Below are 17450 nucleotides of genomic sequence, written 5' to 3'. Positions count from 1 at the left end.
GCTTGTTTTCTCCTGCTCCAGAGGCTAGGACCCAAAACAATGGAGATTCCAACTAAACACAGGGAAGAACTTTCTGACAGTAAGAGATGTTTGACAGTGGAACAGAATCCCATGAGAGGCTATAGACTCTCCTTCCTTGGAGGTTTTTAAGCAGAGGTTGGATGGCCATCCATATATGTACAGTGTAATCTAGCTGAGATTCCTGCATTGCAGGAGGTCGGACTAGATGACCCTGTGGGTCTCTTCCCTTCCAACTCTACAATTCTATCATTCTAATGAAGAGGAAGAGGAAGTCAATCTGGCTGTTCCTTTGTAAGGAGAACATTCATATTACATGGCTGAACTTGGAAACAAGTTAAATCAACATGGAGGGAAATAGAAGTTTGCTTGTCATCTAATCTGCCATCCTTCACCAATCTATGTTTTTTTAGTTTGTTTGTTTTTAATTTGGGGGCAAAACTGTTCTGGGTCAGAAACTCAGTGGAATTTCCCCCTTAAATGATGGAAATGTTCAGGTCACTCTACATACAGTTGCCTTATGAACTATTTTTCAGGAATGAATTAGGTTCATATAGTGGGACCTGCATGTTTCATTTTAAAGAAGTGGGTTTTATTATGTTGTGACCTGCTCTGTGACTTCTAGGTGAAGGGCAGTATATAAATTCTGAAAACAAATATATAAATAACATGGGTCACAGCTTATGCTACTTCACACTTTCTGATTTTAATACAAGCAAAACCAGTGCTGTAGCACAGTGGGGGGGGGGATTAAGCAAGATGCTCATATATGTTTCTCAGAAACACATACAGTAGCTACACCAGTTTTGAAACAGTCTGGTTTATCTAGATTTGCCAGATTTTGTTTCTGCAGCAAAGCACACTTAACCTCACCATCTTCAGTAACTTTATAGCAAAGATGTACTCAGATAGCTGTGAACAGCTCCCCTGAGTCTTCAATGTCAGGCTTTGTAACAAGTACACCTGACCTGCGAGAGGCTAACAAATGTTGGAAAACCCATAGAACCTCCCCCACCCAACAAATTAAGACTCTTTTGCTGAAGATAAACTTCCATATACATTATCTTAAATTTTCACCATTGCCTAGATTAGTAGCACCACCTTATTATTGCATTTTAGTGTGCTGAGAGATGCTTGTATAAAATGTGTGTCCTATATGCTCGCTCTGGTATAGATCAGGAGACACATTCATCTTCTAGACTAAGTGCAGTCTCCAAATGATTCTAAGCAAATTGAAGACATTCTAAGACAAATTAAGCCAGCTACTAAGAATTGATTCTCAACTGCAAATCAACCTTACTTCTGCAAACCCTAATTACATTCAATTTTACATTGGTTATTGAATGTACAAATCAGATTGCATTTACTCAGAAAGAGATACATTATTAGCATGCTCAATGCCATCCTTTAATGCCTCAAATCTGAAAAAAGGAAGGAGACACCCAAAAAACACAACCTAACCTCTGAACATCATTTTGGTTCAGTGGGGAGGTTAAAACAGGGCACGGAACCGCAAGTAATAAGGTGCTACTCTGTTCCTTTCTGATGATGGAGCTAGATATGTAACAAAAGCTTTGCCAAGTCCGTTGGACCCCTTAACCATCAGCTGATTGGCATATATGACATTTACTTGAATCTAATGCTCACCTTTTGGGGGGCCAAATTACATTGCAAAAATTAAGGTGTGCATTAGACTCGATGGCGCATTTACATTCACCAGCAAATACTTTTGGGGGTTTCAAGCTTCTGAAAATTGAGGTGTGCATTAGATTCAATGGCACATTAGACTCGAGTAAATACGGTAGTTAGAGCATTTCTAGGATGTATAGAAACTTGAGAGTCATTGTAGAGGAGCTTGGAAGGCCAGAGCGGCTATTTAAAGCTACCTTTTGATCCCTAGCAGATGTTCAACATAACTCTGGACATCTTTTGGGGGGAAAGAAACCTCAAGTGAAGACACTTAGTACAGGCCCACTCAAAACACTCTTCTCTTACTCCATAAATCATATCTAGCAGCAGACAATTCCTTAGAGAAAATATCCTATTTTTATCCATTTCAACATAAGGAGGCAAAATTCTAAAAGGTAAATAAACTCCTGTTGAGCATCTAGAACTCCATAAGCTAGCATTTTACTTAATTGAAGTTTACATTTGCAGCTTTATAATAGGCTGGGATATATATATATATATATATATATATATATATATGCATGCTAATAATTGGATTTGATTATATATGCTGTGCTGCAATACTTGTAACAAAGCCTATAATATAATTGACAGTCAAATTGTGTGCTGCCTTTAAGGTACTATGGTAAAAACAGTTCTAGTAATTTGATTTATTTGAATACATTAATCCTCTATCTTTAAGGTAGAGTTCAGGTTTTAATAGACCAATTATGCAAAAAGCTGATTCCAATGTCTAGGTTTAAATCAAATAAATTAGTATCATTACCACTACCAGGTTTAAAGAGTGTGCCTGAAATGCTTTAATAATTACGGAGGTTAAAAATTTAAAAGCCACAGTATCATCTTGATACTACATGCATCTGATTAATAATTCTAATGTGGACAACCAATAAAATGGTTGATCTACCACTTATATATTCATTTCAGAATTCTGTTATGTAAAAAAAAAAAAAGATGTTGTTGTTTTAAATCAAGCACTAATCTTTACATTCTGGAGTATCCTGAAGCTTAATTATATGAAAATATGGTCTGACAAGCAGATAGTCCCAACAGGATGATGAAACACACTTTAGTTATGAAAGCAGCTTCATCTAGACAAATTAAAATCAACAAATTTAAATTAGCCATGTTTAACTTAAGACAAATGATTTCAAAGGGTCCAACATGAGCATGATTTCATCAAATGCAAGCCACAGTAAATATCAGTGGTGCACATTTCAACAAAGTTTCTGGTAAAATAAGATTGCCTGTAATTAATAAATTTTATTTACCAGAGACACCACAGAACAGTGGTTCAAAAACTTTTCCTGCCACAGATCACCTGAAAATTGCTGATCGTCTTGTTGGACCTCTTAATGGTTTTTCTGCCTATGGTAGCATTTGTAATGTGTTGTGCTAGATGCTGTATGATTTTTAATTGCTTATTTTATTTCTTATACAGTGTACTTTATTGCAGCACAATTTGAATTCCATAGAATTCGTATTTCAATACAATAAATGAAAGAAGCAATAAAATTACAGAAAAATCTATATGAATATTTAATGCAATGGCTGTTCTGTCTCCCGTCTTCAACCACGAATACACAGATATGCTGCAGACCAGTGGAATGAAGCTTGCAGACCATTGGGGGTCCATAAACCAAAGTTTGGGAACCCCTGCCATAGAAAAGGGCAGTTCCCAGAGTTGCATCACACTTAAGTAAATGCAAGTGGCTTATGCATTATACAAAGAGGCAGAGGGCATCCAGAAAGGAGCAGATCTGTTTCCCAGTAGTTTCCATCAAGTTCCTTGCCACAAAGGAAATGGGCTACCATATGTACTGTTTATTTTCTCCCATATAAGCAAATGGGGAAGTAGTTCCACTGGCACACGGAGTTTCAGCTGTGCAGTGGAACTTCCCTGCCCTCTCCCCTCCCTGTGACTCCCCTAAATCTATTCTTGAAGTTTCCCCAACCCATTGGAACATATTTATAGGGGGCACAGGGAGCACACAGGGAGAGGAGAGTGCAAGAAAGTTCCATTGCACAGCTGAAACTTACTGCACTGTTAGATATCACCCCTAGATACCATTTACTCCAGTGTAGAGAAGTACTACACTTGTGAAGGGAGCACAATTGTGGTTGGAACGAAAACGGTAACAGGAATCCCACAAGGGTGTACAGTACTGTACATCTCATTGTGTTGCGCCCCTCTTTTTCACATTCATACCATCTATCATAAAAGTCAGTTTCTGGCTCCCCTCTTCGCACCCTCTAGCTGTGAATTAAGATTTCCACATGGTTTAATTCTCTCTCTATGAAGCCATGGCCCTCAACACCTTTAACAGGTGATAGGCTGGGGAACTCTCATTGTACCCCCTTTCCATAACCTAATATGGTGGTTTTCACAGCAGAATTGGTTTGAAGACCCCAACACCCTGTATTGCATTTCTCAGAATCACTTCTCACCCAGCAACAGCAGCTTAGACCACACAATAAACCACCTCCCGACCATGACTGGCATTTTCCTATTTTCTAAACAAATTACTAACCTCACTTGTATGTGGAACAGAGTGCACAACTGCAGAAATTAAATGTCACCAATTGCTTCTTTGGGGACATTACCATAAGCCCTGCTCTGAAGTGAGTCCCTGAGCTCAAATCTGTGTCTCAAGAAGCAGGACATATAACATGAAGTAGATAGCCATTTGCGCGAGACGTTTCAACCTACATCTGTAGCTGTCAAGGGATTCTTGGGATAATCAATTAACTGGGTACCAGGCTAGATGGAATATATGTTCTGTCCCTGTCAGGCTTGTATTCATTACTTAAGCTGTTTATTTTAAACATCCCATTCATCATGTGACGTGGCCTAATAAATCAGAACCCTGCAATATTTCAGGACCCACTGATGAATAAATGTGATTAAGTACTGGGCATATGAAGGTACAGTTTTAAAACTAAATATATTCTTCCAATTATAGGCACTTTGCGGCAGACTATATAAAACAGCAATAGACTCCAGAGTTGTTTACCAATTACTATGGGGAAGGGCCATAATTGTGCAATGAGGTCTTTTCTTCCATGCACTCTCTGCAAATACTGGGGGCAGGGAAGGCAGTATAGACATTTTATTATAGCTAGTTGCAGCAGCAAAGTTCAGGCAACTTAAAGCCAATTCAACTTATGGCTATACCAATTTGCCAACCTGAAAAAATCTCTAGTCCTGACAATTTTTTTTTGGAGTTCTAATTGAGCAGATGCTGAGGATATACAATATATATTTTCATCACACCCTGCTTATGAATTTAGCATGAGCAGCTAGTGTCTCCCCTGAAAATCCCACCATGGCCCTAACAGCTTTCCATCATTTCCCCAGTTGTGAGGGTGGGGGGAGGACTTTGGAAAAGGCATCTGCAGCTATGAATTGCTGTGCTTAGGAAAGTGTTGCTCCAAGTGGCTTCTTGTTCCAGAAACAACAAAGAGACTTGCGGCACCATGAAGAATTAAGGAAATGAACTGCAGAACTTTCCTGAATTTAATTTCCTTCTCACCTCACTGTTTACAATCCTCATCCTCGCCACTATGTGTACCTGTATCTGCAACTCTAGATAACATAACTGTAACTCTGGATAATGTCCACAAAAGTCCACAAAAGCTTATGCCATCATAAAATTGTTAGTCTTCAAGGTGCCATAAGCCAAACCTGGCTAACCTTCTGGATGTTCTTCCTTCAGAATCCCCATTATCTCAAAACACAGAGTTGGGACCACGTGTCTGCTGAGATAACAGCCAGCTCTCTGCCCTGAGTTGACAGTAACTGAGGGTACAGAACACGTGTTTTAAGTTTGCATTGTATCACAAAACAATGACTCGTGTGTTCTGTTTCCTTCTAATTTCACTTGCAGCTTCCTCAGCTATTTTTCGGCAACACCCTTTGAAGAAAATACTCTGAAAATATCCACCAGCATTTCCTGAAGTTGAAAAACAGTAAACACCTACTCAAAAAGAAGTGTAGATAATAAGTTAAGCTGTCAAAGCATTAGGATACAGTCCTACACAGAATTACTTAGAAACAAGGCCCATTAAAATCAATGGGTGATAGCCAAATAAGTCATACTCACAGTAGATAGAGATTTCACTAGGTCTTATCTAAGCATGATTAATACTGGAAAGCACCCATTGGAATTGGAAGCTGTTTCTAATTTGACGATATACAGAAAGACAGGAAGTACACTTAATTTGTGTTTCCTGTTCACTGCACTTCTCTATCACATCCAAAAGGATCCTTATTCCCCAGAAAATTTGGTTAGGATTGGAGTACTAAATATAAAACAGCATAAGAGAGAAAAAGGAGAAACCACAATTGATATTTTCCAGGGCAGATAAGTAATGTGTTCAATATTGTGTTAAGAACCAGTGTCCCATCTGAGAACAGGAAACAGAATCACCTGCCTCTTGCATTATTTCAGACCATTATGAATCACCAAAGAACTATAGAAACACAAATAACTTCTAAACTTAATAAATCTGACAAACAAAATCATTTAGCGACTGTAAAGGTATTAGGTTCAATAGTAAATAACTGTGATGTTTTTAACATCTAAGTAACAAGTAATATGTCAACATATTTTAATCATGCTGTTTCTTCTGCAGAAGCCACACCTTTTAAGATTTCCCAAACAACCAAACACAAAAAAGTATTTTATTCTGCTCATAATTGTATTAAGAATACAGTACTCTATTGGGTCAAATAAATTCAATCTATACAACACCTTCTAAACATACAATGAAGCACAACAAAGGGGATTTTAGAAAACTATGTTATCCAGTTTTGTAGAGGATTAGGAAGCAACTTAAAAATTGTTTCTCTCTAATATTTCCTCTATTCTGTTTATTCTTTAAAACATTGTTGATACATTCTCTTTTATTTATTTTCAAATCACAACACCCAACATGTTTATTACTAAAGAACATCTGTATAAATAAAAGTATAACCCCCATTAGTATAATATATTAATACTAACTTGAGACTTCTAGATATGTTTGATATTTATGCCATAGTTTTTACAATAAGTCTTCTAGAGATCTCTTTTTGTAAATGAAGCATTTCAACAAGGTATATTTAGGACTGTAAAATACAATAAAGTGCTTGCACATATATCCCATTTAATATTGGGGGGAAAGTTTCCCTACCCAGGTCATTAGTGAGATCCCAGCTCTATTGTGATATATCTTTTACGTTTAACAGTGCAAACGTATACATAGAAGTAAGCCTCATTAACGTCATTGAGGCTTACTCCCTGGAAAGTGGGAATAGGATGCAGTGTAAGTTCTCATGTGCCAAAAAACATTTGCCGCATGGCAAAGCCACACATTTGTTAGTTGGTTCAACATTATTTGCACTTATTATTTGAAATGTTACATGCTCTACAGCGGTGACAAGCAGCATGGGTTTTTTAAGTGGAACCAGGTCATGATTTAGACAATGCAATGCCTCCTTCACACACAATACAAGCAGTGCAGTTTTAAAACTCTGATTAGGGTGACATCTGCAATCCCAGCAAGAAGCAGGAACAACAGATGCATCTGGGCAACAGAAGTTCCCTTTCAGCACCTGAGACAGCACTCTGAAATCCTGCTTTATCCCCTTCAGCATGCAGTCTACTCTGCTGCCATCAACTGAACACCCCCACATGTAAGTACTAACTGCATATGACACACCCAAGCCAGTCATTAGACCGGCTTTTGCTGCATTACAACTTCTCAAATCAACAAGCGGTCCTCGCCAAGCAGCAAAGAGTAGCATCACAAACCATTATGGGGTGGCTCAATGTATATATAACAGGGGCCAGGGTCACCTCAGACAGAAAATGCCGAAGATTAGAAACTGCTTGTTTCCAGCACTTGTCGAAACTTTCAGTGTAGGTGCTCTCTGCTCTCTGGCTGAAAGGGCCTCTTATTCAACACCCTTCCACCTACTGCCCCTCCTAAGCACACTCCAGCTTCCTGGAGGGGAGCGCGGACTAGAAAAGGTGGCCCTGGAGTCCCTTCCAACTCTAAAATTCCACAATTCCTCCGCCTCTGAGCGTGATCACCAAAACCGAGATTCAGGACCATTGAAAAAGCCTTACATCCAACACAGTAAGTTCCCAGCCATGTCCGTGCGGAAGTCACCAGAGACCTACTCACCATGTTGACTTCTGACACCATGTCGATGCTGGCAATGTCTATGTTCATCCCGACGTTCACTGGGGGGCCTAGTGGAGAACAGGAGACGGTGTCACTTGGCCCCACACTCCGTAGAAACATGGGGTTTCCCCCCCTCCTCTCTCTCAAGAATATTCCTCCTCCCCGCCCTCAAGAGAGGAAAAAAAAAGAACCCGCACAGAATCCGAGACAGAAAAGAATAGAGACACCAAACCAGAGACTCACCTCCAAAATCCGGTCTGAGGCGAATGTCGTAGCCTTTCAGCAATTTATCCACCGTTTCTTTCACGAAGGACATGTTCCCATGATCGCTCACACTGTGGGGAAAGGAGGAGTTTGAGGAGATATTTGAAAGCGGGGGGGGGGGGGGAGAGAGATTGAAAAGGTTGAGAGGGATAAGAAAAGTCCAAAAAAGATGTGAAGGGTTTTTTTTTACAAAATAAAATTAAAATATGCGGGGTGAGGAAAAGTGAAGCGATAAAAGGAAAGAGATGCAAAACGGCGACAAGGAGGGGCGAGGGGAAGAAAGGCGAAGTAGCGAGGCAGGGACAGGGGAGGAGAGAGATGTCGGCAAGGGGGGCAGAAAAAGAAGCTCTGGTCAGTTCGGGTGGCTGGTGGAGCCGCAGCCCTCCCCACCCCCTCGCGGCGTCCCCTCCCTCCCCTCCCCGCCAGGCGCCGCTCCTACCTCTGGGCGCAGCAGACCACGGCCACCAGGACCGGAGCGGAGAAGACGCCGAAGATCCTGCCTCGTCCCAAGCCCCACATCCCTCCGCTCCGGGCTCCCTTCCCGCCGCAGCAGCAGCAGCTGCCGCCGCGGCCGCGTGCGGTTCCGGCTGCCCGAGAGCCGCCGAGGAAGAGGCGGAGGCGACAGTCCCCTCGCCTGCCTCTCTCTCTCTCTCTCCTCCGACGCTCCCCCCGCCCACCCCTCCCGCCCAGCGCAGGAGGCTGAGGCGAAGCTCCTGAGGAGAGCGAGCGAGAGGCAGCTGAGGAGAACTGCTCCCCCAGCACCCCCACCCCGCGCCGCCCGGTCCTCTCCCCCCCCCCTCCCCTCCCCACACGCCTCGCCCAGGGAGGGAGCGCCGCGGCTCGGACTTGGCGCTCAGGGCACCGGCGAGCTGCGGGCGCCGAGCTCGGACGGGCGCCGCCGCCGCCTTCTCCCGCGAGGAGACTCTGCTCGGCTCCTCTGGGCGCCGTCCATGCCACGCAGGCACCTCCAGAGAGCCCTTGTGGCCGGGCGCCTCGGGCCAAGCTGAGGCCACCTCGGTAGGAACCACCACCAACAGCAGCAGCAGCCGCCTTCCCGCCCTCCTCCGCTTAGTGCTGCCTGCACTGAGGCGGCGGCGGCGGCGGCGGCTGGCGACAGCGCCAATGCCGGGCGCGCATTCAGGCGCGAGCCGGGTGGAGCCTCGCGCGCCAAAGCAGGCGTGGGACAGGCGGCGGCAGCCACAGGTGCAGCTTCTCCTGAGAGGCGCGAATGGCAGCGCGGGGCCAGCTAGAGGGGCGTGTGCGGACGGAGCGAGGGCATGGCTGGGAGCCATGGGGCTAGGCCCTTGGAGGAGTGCCTCCCTCAGCGCGGAGGACTCGCCCCCTCTTGGCCCTGCTGGCTGCCAGTGGCTAGCGGGCCTCGAAGCGCCTAGGAAAGCAGCCCAAGTTGGGCTGGGTTGGGGCTGAGCTACGGAAGTTTCCCCTCATCATAAACTGCTCCTCTTATGCATCTGCTGGGAGGTTGGGGAGTTTCCTTGCCTGGAAGTTTTTAAGCAGAGGTTGGATGGTCATCTGTCTGTCGTGGATGCTATAGTTTTTCTTTCTTTCCCCTGACCAGGAATCAAACTCGAGCCACAACGGTGAGAGCGCCAACCACTAGACCACCAGGGAATGGATGCTATAATTGAGGGTCTTGCATTCCAGGGGGGTTGACTAGATGACCAACTTTGCCATTCTATGATTGTGTGCTGAGATTTCTTTTTGCTCTAGGCTTTTATACCCTGCTTTCCCCACAGGTTCACAATAAATAAACCCGCAAGGTGAAAAAGCAAGGACTTCACGCGCCATCCACCAGTCCTCGTGCCCTTCATTTCCCTCCCTCCTTCCTTCCTGAGGCCGGGAAATCTGCAGAGGTGTCCTTTCTTGGGACAGGTTTCCCCACATGAAAGGTCGGTTCACATGCCCCACAGAACACTAGGTGATGGAGGGCAGCCCAAAGGTGAGTCACGCAGCAACCCTTCTTGCAGCAGCCCTCTTCCTGTATGCTGTGCAAGCTACTTCACTCATAGGTGCCAACTCCCTGGGTGCCCGATCTCACAAAATTACCCATGAAGGGGATGGGCACCCACAAATTTTGGTGCCAGGGCCATGTACCCACGGTCGCAGGGCCAAGTTGGCACTCCTGCCTTCACTTTACCTTCAACCCCTCCCATGGCTTTGCCCTGCAGGGCTTTCTGATCTTGTAGCCTGCTACATCCCTTTTAATGATATTTTTTGCTTCTCTAGCTCCACCACCCTGGGCATTCCAAAGCTTGTCTGCTCTGTCCTTTCTTCATTCTTGCCCCATAGACTTGGCACTTCCTTCTATGGATGGTGCCACCTCTCAAAACCCTCTCCACCTCAAGAAGCCCTTGGCACAACTCCCTAGATTCCAGGCTTGAGAGCAAAGCGTTCAGTGTGTCACAGTAGCCCTCTTTGGGTGGTTTTTGTTGTTGTTGTTGTTTTTACTGTAGCCAGTTTAATTTATTTTAAAGCATTTATAAGCTGCTTAATAGTGGGATGTGGGTGGCTCTGTGGTCTAAACCACAGAGCCTAGGGCTTGCTGATCAGAAGGTCAGCGGTTCAAATCCCCATGACGGGGTGAGCTCCCGTTGCTCTGTCCCAGCTGCTGCCCACCTAGCAGTTCGAAAGCAATTCAAAGTGCAAGTAGATAAATAGGTACCGCTCCAGCAGGAAGGTAAGCGACTTTTCCATGTGCTGCTCTGGTTTGCCAGAAGCGGCTTAGTCATGCTGGCCACATTTTATTAAGCTGCTTAATATTTTTTGAAATCCCTATTTGTATACAATATAAAGCAAACAATATAAATAAAAAAATTCCTCCCAGTAGCACCTTAGAGGTGCTAAGGTGCTACTGGAAGGAATTTTTTAATTTATTTTGCTTTGACTATGGCAGACCAACACGGCTACCTAACTGTAACTAAAACAAACAATATCATTAAAACCAAACTGCAACATAAAGCTGATGAAATGATAGCATAAAAACATATAAAAGTATATAAAACCAAATAAAACAGGGATTCAGGTGATTCAAACATATAAAACAGGGTCCAGTCAGGGAAAGGCTGAGCCAAAGAGCTGTCTTTACAAGACATCTCTAACAAGCAATGACAAAATATAAATATAAATAAATATAAATATAAATAAATAAGTAATATCTCTAGCAAGCAATGGTTACTGCTTTTGTGCTCCTCTCCAGGCCTAGACTTGGCTTTGGTTCTACTTGGAGCTCTCCGAGGTCCTGCAACATGCCTGAATCTCTGCTCTGCTCTGACTTACATGGAGCCCCTTCACATTTGAAGACAGCTTTGAACTTGCCTTTTTCTTTTTTTGCAGAAGTGTCAATAGCATCTCTTGTGGCCCCAGGCAGGATTAGGATTGTACCACATGGGTAGGTGGGTTTAACTCTTTTCTCCTGCACCATAGCCCCCCTCCCGCAAAGCCCTCCCTCCAAGTTGCTATTTGGGCGAGGCAGGGAAGATTCCATTGGCACCACTAAGCTTTGGCCACAAGCCTGCATGAATTGGCCCACAAAGAGTGGTAGAATACTTAACAGGCTAGATAGTTCTTCTTGTGGTCACTATAATCTGGTACTGTCAAGTTTTGTGCCGTAGCTCCCCTGGCAACCCAAAAGGGACCCGGGGCCTCAGCTCTCTGAGATATAACAATGACATTAAATAATCACGCATTTGCCTGACTTCAGGGGTCTTATGCCTACTAAAGCAGCTGTTCTGCCCTATCTTGCTGACCTGGAATAAGGCTAAACTGAGACGTAACTATCTTGGCTCCACTTGCCCAGCCTTCTACATAGTTTCCAACTCATGCACATTCAGCTTTCTCTTTAAAATCTATAACACATTGGAAGATATATTTTTTCTTGTTTAAAAAAAGAATGAGATTTCTTATTAAGGAAATATACATCATCATCAGACATTGTGTTTCTGAGTAATGCCCTATATAGGCAAATTGGAAGGAAATGTAAGGTGTTAACAAATCAACACTTGTGTAAGATGTGTAAAATCTGTTATAATTATAAAGTTATTTCTCCCATTTAGCTTTGCTGTGAAATTTCTGTTTGCTTGCTGATAGTCCATTGGGGGCGGGGAGGTTTAATTTATTATGGATAGGGAGCATTTGTTTGCTTCTCCGGATTCTTACTTCCATGTGATCCTTTACAAATTGAAATGATCATAATGTGTTAGTTGATATTATTTAAACATAAGATGGCACGTGTTTTTTTAGACAGCATTTTTAAAAGATGTGGAATAATACCAGAAGTGACTTGGGAGTTCTCCTCTGGTGGAAACTGAATCTTGTTACTTTTATCAATTCATCTGGCTAATTCTCATTTCCAGGTTTTTTTTTCCTATCCTCTTTTGGCAAACTGGTGTGTGTGTGTGTGTGTGTGTGTGTTTCTCTTCAAGGAAACAATGTAAAACAATTTGAGAAAGAGGAGGCACACATTGTGTGTGCCATTACAGATTTCACTAGTGAAGAGAAAAGAGCTATCAGGTACTGATTGGTGGGTGTGAGAAGACTGGATTATCAGAAACAACGAAAAGCTTACTAAGCATCAAACTGCAGGGGAGAAAGCAATGTGCTTTAAAAACATACAGTTGTACCTTGGAAGTCAAATGAAATCCTTTCCGGAAGTATGTTTGACTTCCAAAATGTTTTGAAACTAAAGCGTGGCTTCTGATTGGCTGCAAGAAGCTTCTGCAGCTGATCAGAAGCCGTGGAAGCCACATGGGATGTTCAGCTTCCAAAAATCGTTTGGAAACCAGAACACTCACGTCCAGTTTTCGATTGTTCCGGAGCTAAAACGTACAAGTCCCAAGGTGTTCAGCAACCAATGTATGACTGTATTGAGGTTGCGGTCCTATAAGGATTTGAGAGTAAGTCCTACTGACCTCAGTGAAATTTGCTTCTGAGTAAATGTGCTTAGGACTGCACGGTTTTTATGCATCATAACAATAGTAACTGAGTACACGAAAACAGTAAGTTTGCCAGAAAAAAACAATAGATGCTTTTGTGGAATATTCACATTTCATTCAAAATGTACAGGGGTGTGTGCCCTTCCTAAATGGCACTGCTGGGACACATCTGTTGTGGGGAGGGGATGTTCTAGGACAAAAATGAAACTTGACAAAAATGGTGAGCTTGCCATACCATAAACCAATGTATGCTGGTTCATCAGGATTTGAAAAAAGCAGATGTTACTCTCAATAAGAGCATTCGCAATAGGTGAATACTATTGGGCAAGGAATGAACTTTTGGCTTTGCAATCAGAGTTACAAAGACATTGGCAAATCAAACACACTGGATCAGTAAGTGTGCAACCGTACCTTGGTTCTATTCAGAAAAAATGGCCGGTACAGTCCTAGTATGGCACTAGCCATACTAGATAACCATAATTGCATGTTTTCCTCCAGTGTGGCCTGAAGCATGCAAAATATTTCCGTCCCCCAGAGCATGATCTCAAGGCAAGGGTTTCGAGGTGAGCAATGTCACTACCAGACTGCTTCTGCTCCACTTAAAATCAGTGGTGACTGGTGACTATTGGTATTGGTAGGATGGAAAGCAGGGAACACAACAGTAGGTAGAGCCAATGATAGGCAAAATTAACTAATTATAGTTTTGTTCTCATTCTGCTCCTAGGTGAGTTTTATAAGGGCAACACATAATCTAAGGAGGAGCAAGCTGACAGGCAGTGCTGCCCCCCCCCCCCGGGCTGCTTGTCAGTAAAAAGGCAGGCAGGTGGAAACTGGCTGACATTTCCCCAAATGGACTAGCCTCATTGCTTAAAATGTAATATCTGTGCTCACACTTCCTTTATATAGGGCATAATTCAACCAAAGCAAGCACAGTTAAATATGATTTCAATGTGTGGGAGCTAAGCCCACATTTCAAAGGGTGAGTTAAAGAGCTTAACTTTGGCTGGATTGTTCCTCTGATGTGCTCCAAACTTAATAGCAATACTATCTTGTAAGATACATACAGATTATTAATAAGGGAATTCTGTTAATCGTTTTAAGACCACCTGCGCCCATCAAAGCTGGACTAATATAGTGAAAAGAGTGAACAACACTTGTTTAATCTGCTCTAGGGCTTCTTCCAGTATTTGCATAATTGCAAAATCTAGTACTACTTTAGCTGCATTGGAATTAAAAAATAAATAAATAAAATTAAAAACGCGTTACAAAATTACTGTAGTGAATAAATGCAACTGCTGTGAAAAAAAGTATTGAAAAAAGGAATTGTGATTTCCTTGGTGTTTGTTTCTTAAGGTATCACAATTCAAGGACATAGTCCAACCAGCTAGAAACATTCATAGAGTTGAAAGGGATCCTTAGAATCATCTAGTCCAACCCCCTGCAATGCAGGAATATGCAGGTGTCCCATACGGGGATTGAACCTGCAACCTTGGAGCTATCAGCACCATGCTCTAACCAACTGAGGTGTGTTAATGCATGGGCCAAGGATAGTGCAGAATGGAGCCTGTGAAGGGTGTGGCTGGGAAGAGGAAATGGCCTAGGTATAGGGAAACTCCAGCCCTCCAGATGTTTGGGACTACAATTCCCATAATCCCTAGCTAACAGGACCAGTGGTCAGGGGTGGTGGGAATCGTAGTCCCAAACATCTGGAGGGCCGGAGTTTGCCTATGCCTGGCCTAGTGAGAGTTTTGAGGGCCAGATGGAAAGACTTGGAGGGCTGCATTTTGTCAATAATGCCAGTGTGAGAGAGCCAGTGTGGTGTAGTGGTTAAGAGTGGTACACTCATAATCTGGGGAACCGGGTTCGCGTCTCCGCTCCTCCCTCCTCCACATGCAGCTGCTGGGTGACCTTGGGCTAGTCACACTTCTTTGAAGTCTCTCAACCCTCACAGAGTGTTTGTTGTGGGGGAGGAAGGGAAAGGAGAATGTTAGCCGCTTTGAGACTCCTTCGGGTAGTGATAAAGCAGGATATCAAATCCAAACTCCTCCTCCTCCTCCTCCTCCTCCTCCTCCTCCTCCTCCTCCTCCTGCTCCTCCTCTTTTTCTTCTATATGCTTGTGGTTCTCCACCTCTGCTTTAAAAGATGCTAGCAGAGATGTTGCCTCACCAGTTACTCCTACCTCAAATTCGCCCCCCAAGAAACCAGTTGCTTACCAGGTTTTTTTTGGGGGGGGGGGTATTAAATTTGCTGGGTTTGATTCCCCCCACCCGCCAACCCTGCACTCTGTTACATTATGGTAATTTCATGGCTGTTGAAGAAGACTGCATTTGCTTTTCAGGCCTGGGAAATTAATCAGGGCAGTTGTACACTGAGATCATAAATGGAATTTTCCACTGCAGTCTTAATATTCTCTAGAGCATATGGTATGACAGGTGTCAGTGTCATAACTTTATTACGTAGAATATTACTGTGCCTGTAGAACTGAACTACAGTATGCCTAGGTGTGCACTTTATGGTCAAATAAAGAACGTATCTCATCAGAACATGCGTGGTACTCCTGCAACAATACCCGCCCCCTCCTTCTTTTAGACTTAAGACATTGCTATGTCTGATAAGCCAATATGTTATAAACCCCATTTTGGTAAGTTGCCCAAAACCTATCAGTCACAGATACAAGTTCTCGGGAAAGCAAATGCCAGCTTCTATGAATAGCCATGTGCTCTGATTAAAAAACAAAAACCATACATCATTTTCAAGACCACCCCCCCCTCTAGCGCCAAACTAGACATGATATACAGTTGTGCGTTTCTTTCCCCCAGTTTTGTTTTTAATCAAAAGCTGCCTCGGGAGTCTGAAAGTTTGGGCAGAGGAACAGTGGCGGGGGAAAGTGGGTGGGTTTTATTGTTATTTGGCACTACAAAACAATAAACCAGCTTTTAAACTGGTTCGAACTTAGAAAGAAGTTTCAGAGTTTGTGAGCTAGAGAAGAGGAAGAGGAAATAACTTGAGTAATTGTTTAGGGAAGTTTTTAATGTGTGACATTTTAATGTATTTTTAATCTTTGTTGGAAGCCACCCAGAGTGGCTGGGGAGACCCAGCCAGATAGGCGGGGTACAAAGAAATTATTATTATTATTATTATTATTATTATTATTATTATTATTATTATACAGTTTGTGTATGAACTGAACAGTGCTTAGATTTTTTTAGCTGCTGTTTTGTTAATGTTAATATTGTTTGATAGATTATAAATGCTGTATTGATTTTTTAATCGTAAAGTTGCTGTAATTGTGATGTTCAGATTCTTTTTAATTGCCATGTTGTTAATAGTGTTTAACAGATTGTGATTTTTTATTGATGATTTGTTAGTTATTTTATATGATTTTACTGTATTTGTTCTATTATGTTCTGTTCTGTTATTGTTATTCATCGTTTGTAAGCTACTTTGAGATTCATTTGAATGAAAAGTATCTGAGAAATACAGTAAATCAAATAAAATCAAAGTTGACAGGACCTGAGTTTTCTGCTCAAAATGTTTTCCTTCATCAACTTTTCCACCCATAATTTCACCTGTGGGGGGGGGGGGCTTGGGGGGAATAGCTCAGAATAAAATACTTTTAAGTTCCTTGGTAGGGTAAATCAGCTCCTTCTTCCATGTTTTATTTAGCCAGGCAATATTTAGTTCTATATCTATATAAAAATGATGAAAAGATGCACACAGTTCTTCTAGACCTCAGATTTTCTGTTTATTGACTTTTGAAAAAAAGAGAAGCATGAAAAACCTTCCAAATCAGAGCCCAAAAAACTGAAAATGTTTGGAACCATTGGCATTATTAAATGATTGAATTGATTTTTCTTAAGTGACTAAAGAATCTCAAACTTTTACATCTCAGTTTTGTTTTTTGCACTTTTTGTTTTTGCACAGTTTTATGACTTACCTTGTGTCATAAATTGCATAGAGTTTTTTGTTTTCTTCCACAGCATTCCTAAAAAAAAATAAGAAAGAAATGATCAATTAAGTCTATGTTTCCCTTTTTTTTCCCTGTTGCCTTTTCTTTCCCCCATTTCCGTACTAACATCCCACACAGAATTCATTTCAAGACCTGGATTCACTCACTGAGCAAAGGTTTCTGCCTCAAAGCATCATTCGCCAAAGGCTTTTCTAGAACCGCAAAACAGAAACATTCGTGAACAAGTCAGTTTATTCAATAGTATTTCACTGGCCATGATTTGATGTTGGCTTTGTTCAAGAAACCATTTTTAACACTAACCACAGTTTGTCTAGGTCTGGATGCAACAACAAACATTGGTTAGTTGAAACTGGAAGCAAATGCCTTTTATCTCACAGCTGTGCCAAAAG

General features: G+C 42.5%; 1 protein-coding gene across 1 annotated transcript in view; it reads right to left on the bottom strand.

Annotated features, from left to right (window-relative positions):
• GABRB3 (gamma-aminobutyric acid type A receptor subunit beta3) overlaps window positions 1-17450 on the bottom strand; it is a 184791-nt gene that overhangs the window by 84535 nt on the left and 82806 nt on the right. Inside the window, 3 exon segments of the mRNA XM_033147529.1 lie at window positions 7879-7946; window positions 8122-8213; window positions 17029-17076. Of these exon segments, the coding sequence (XP_033003420.1) occupies window positions 7879-7946; window positions 8122-8213; window positions 17029-17076 (208 nt within the window).

Source organism: Lacerta agilis, chromosome 4, assembly GCF_009819535.1.
Source record: "Lacerta agilis isolate rLacAgi1 chromosome 4, rLacAgi1.pri, whole genome shotgun sequence".
Taxonomy (NCBI): domain Eukaryota; kingdom Metazoa; phylum Chordata; class Lepidosauria; order Squamata; family Lacertidae; genus Lacerta; species Lacerta agilis.
This window is presented reverse-complemented; position numbering and strand designations above follow the sequence as displayed.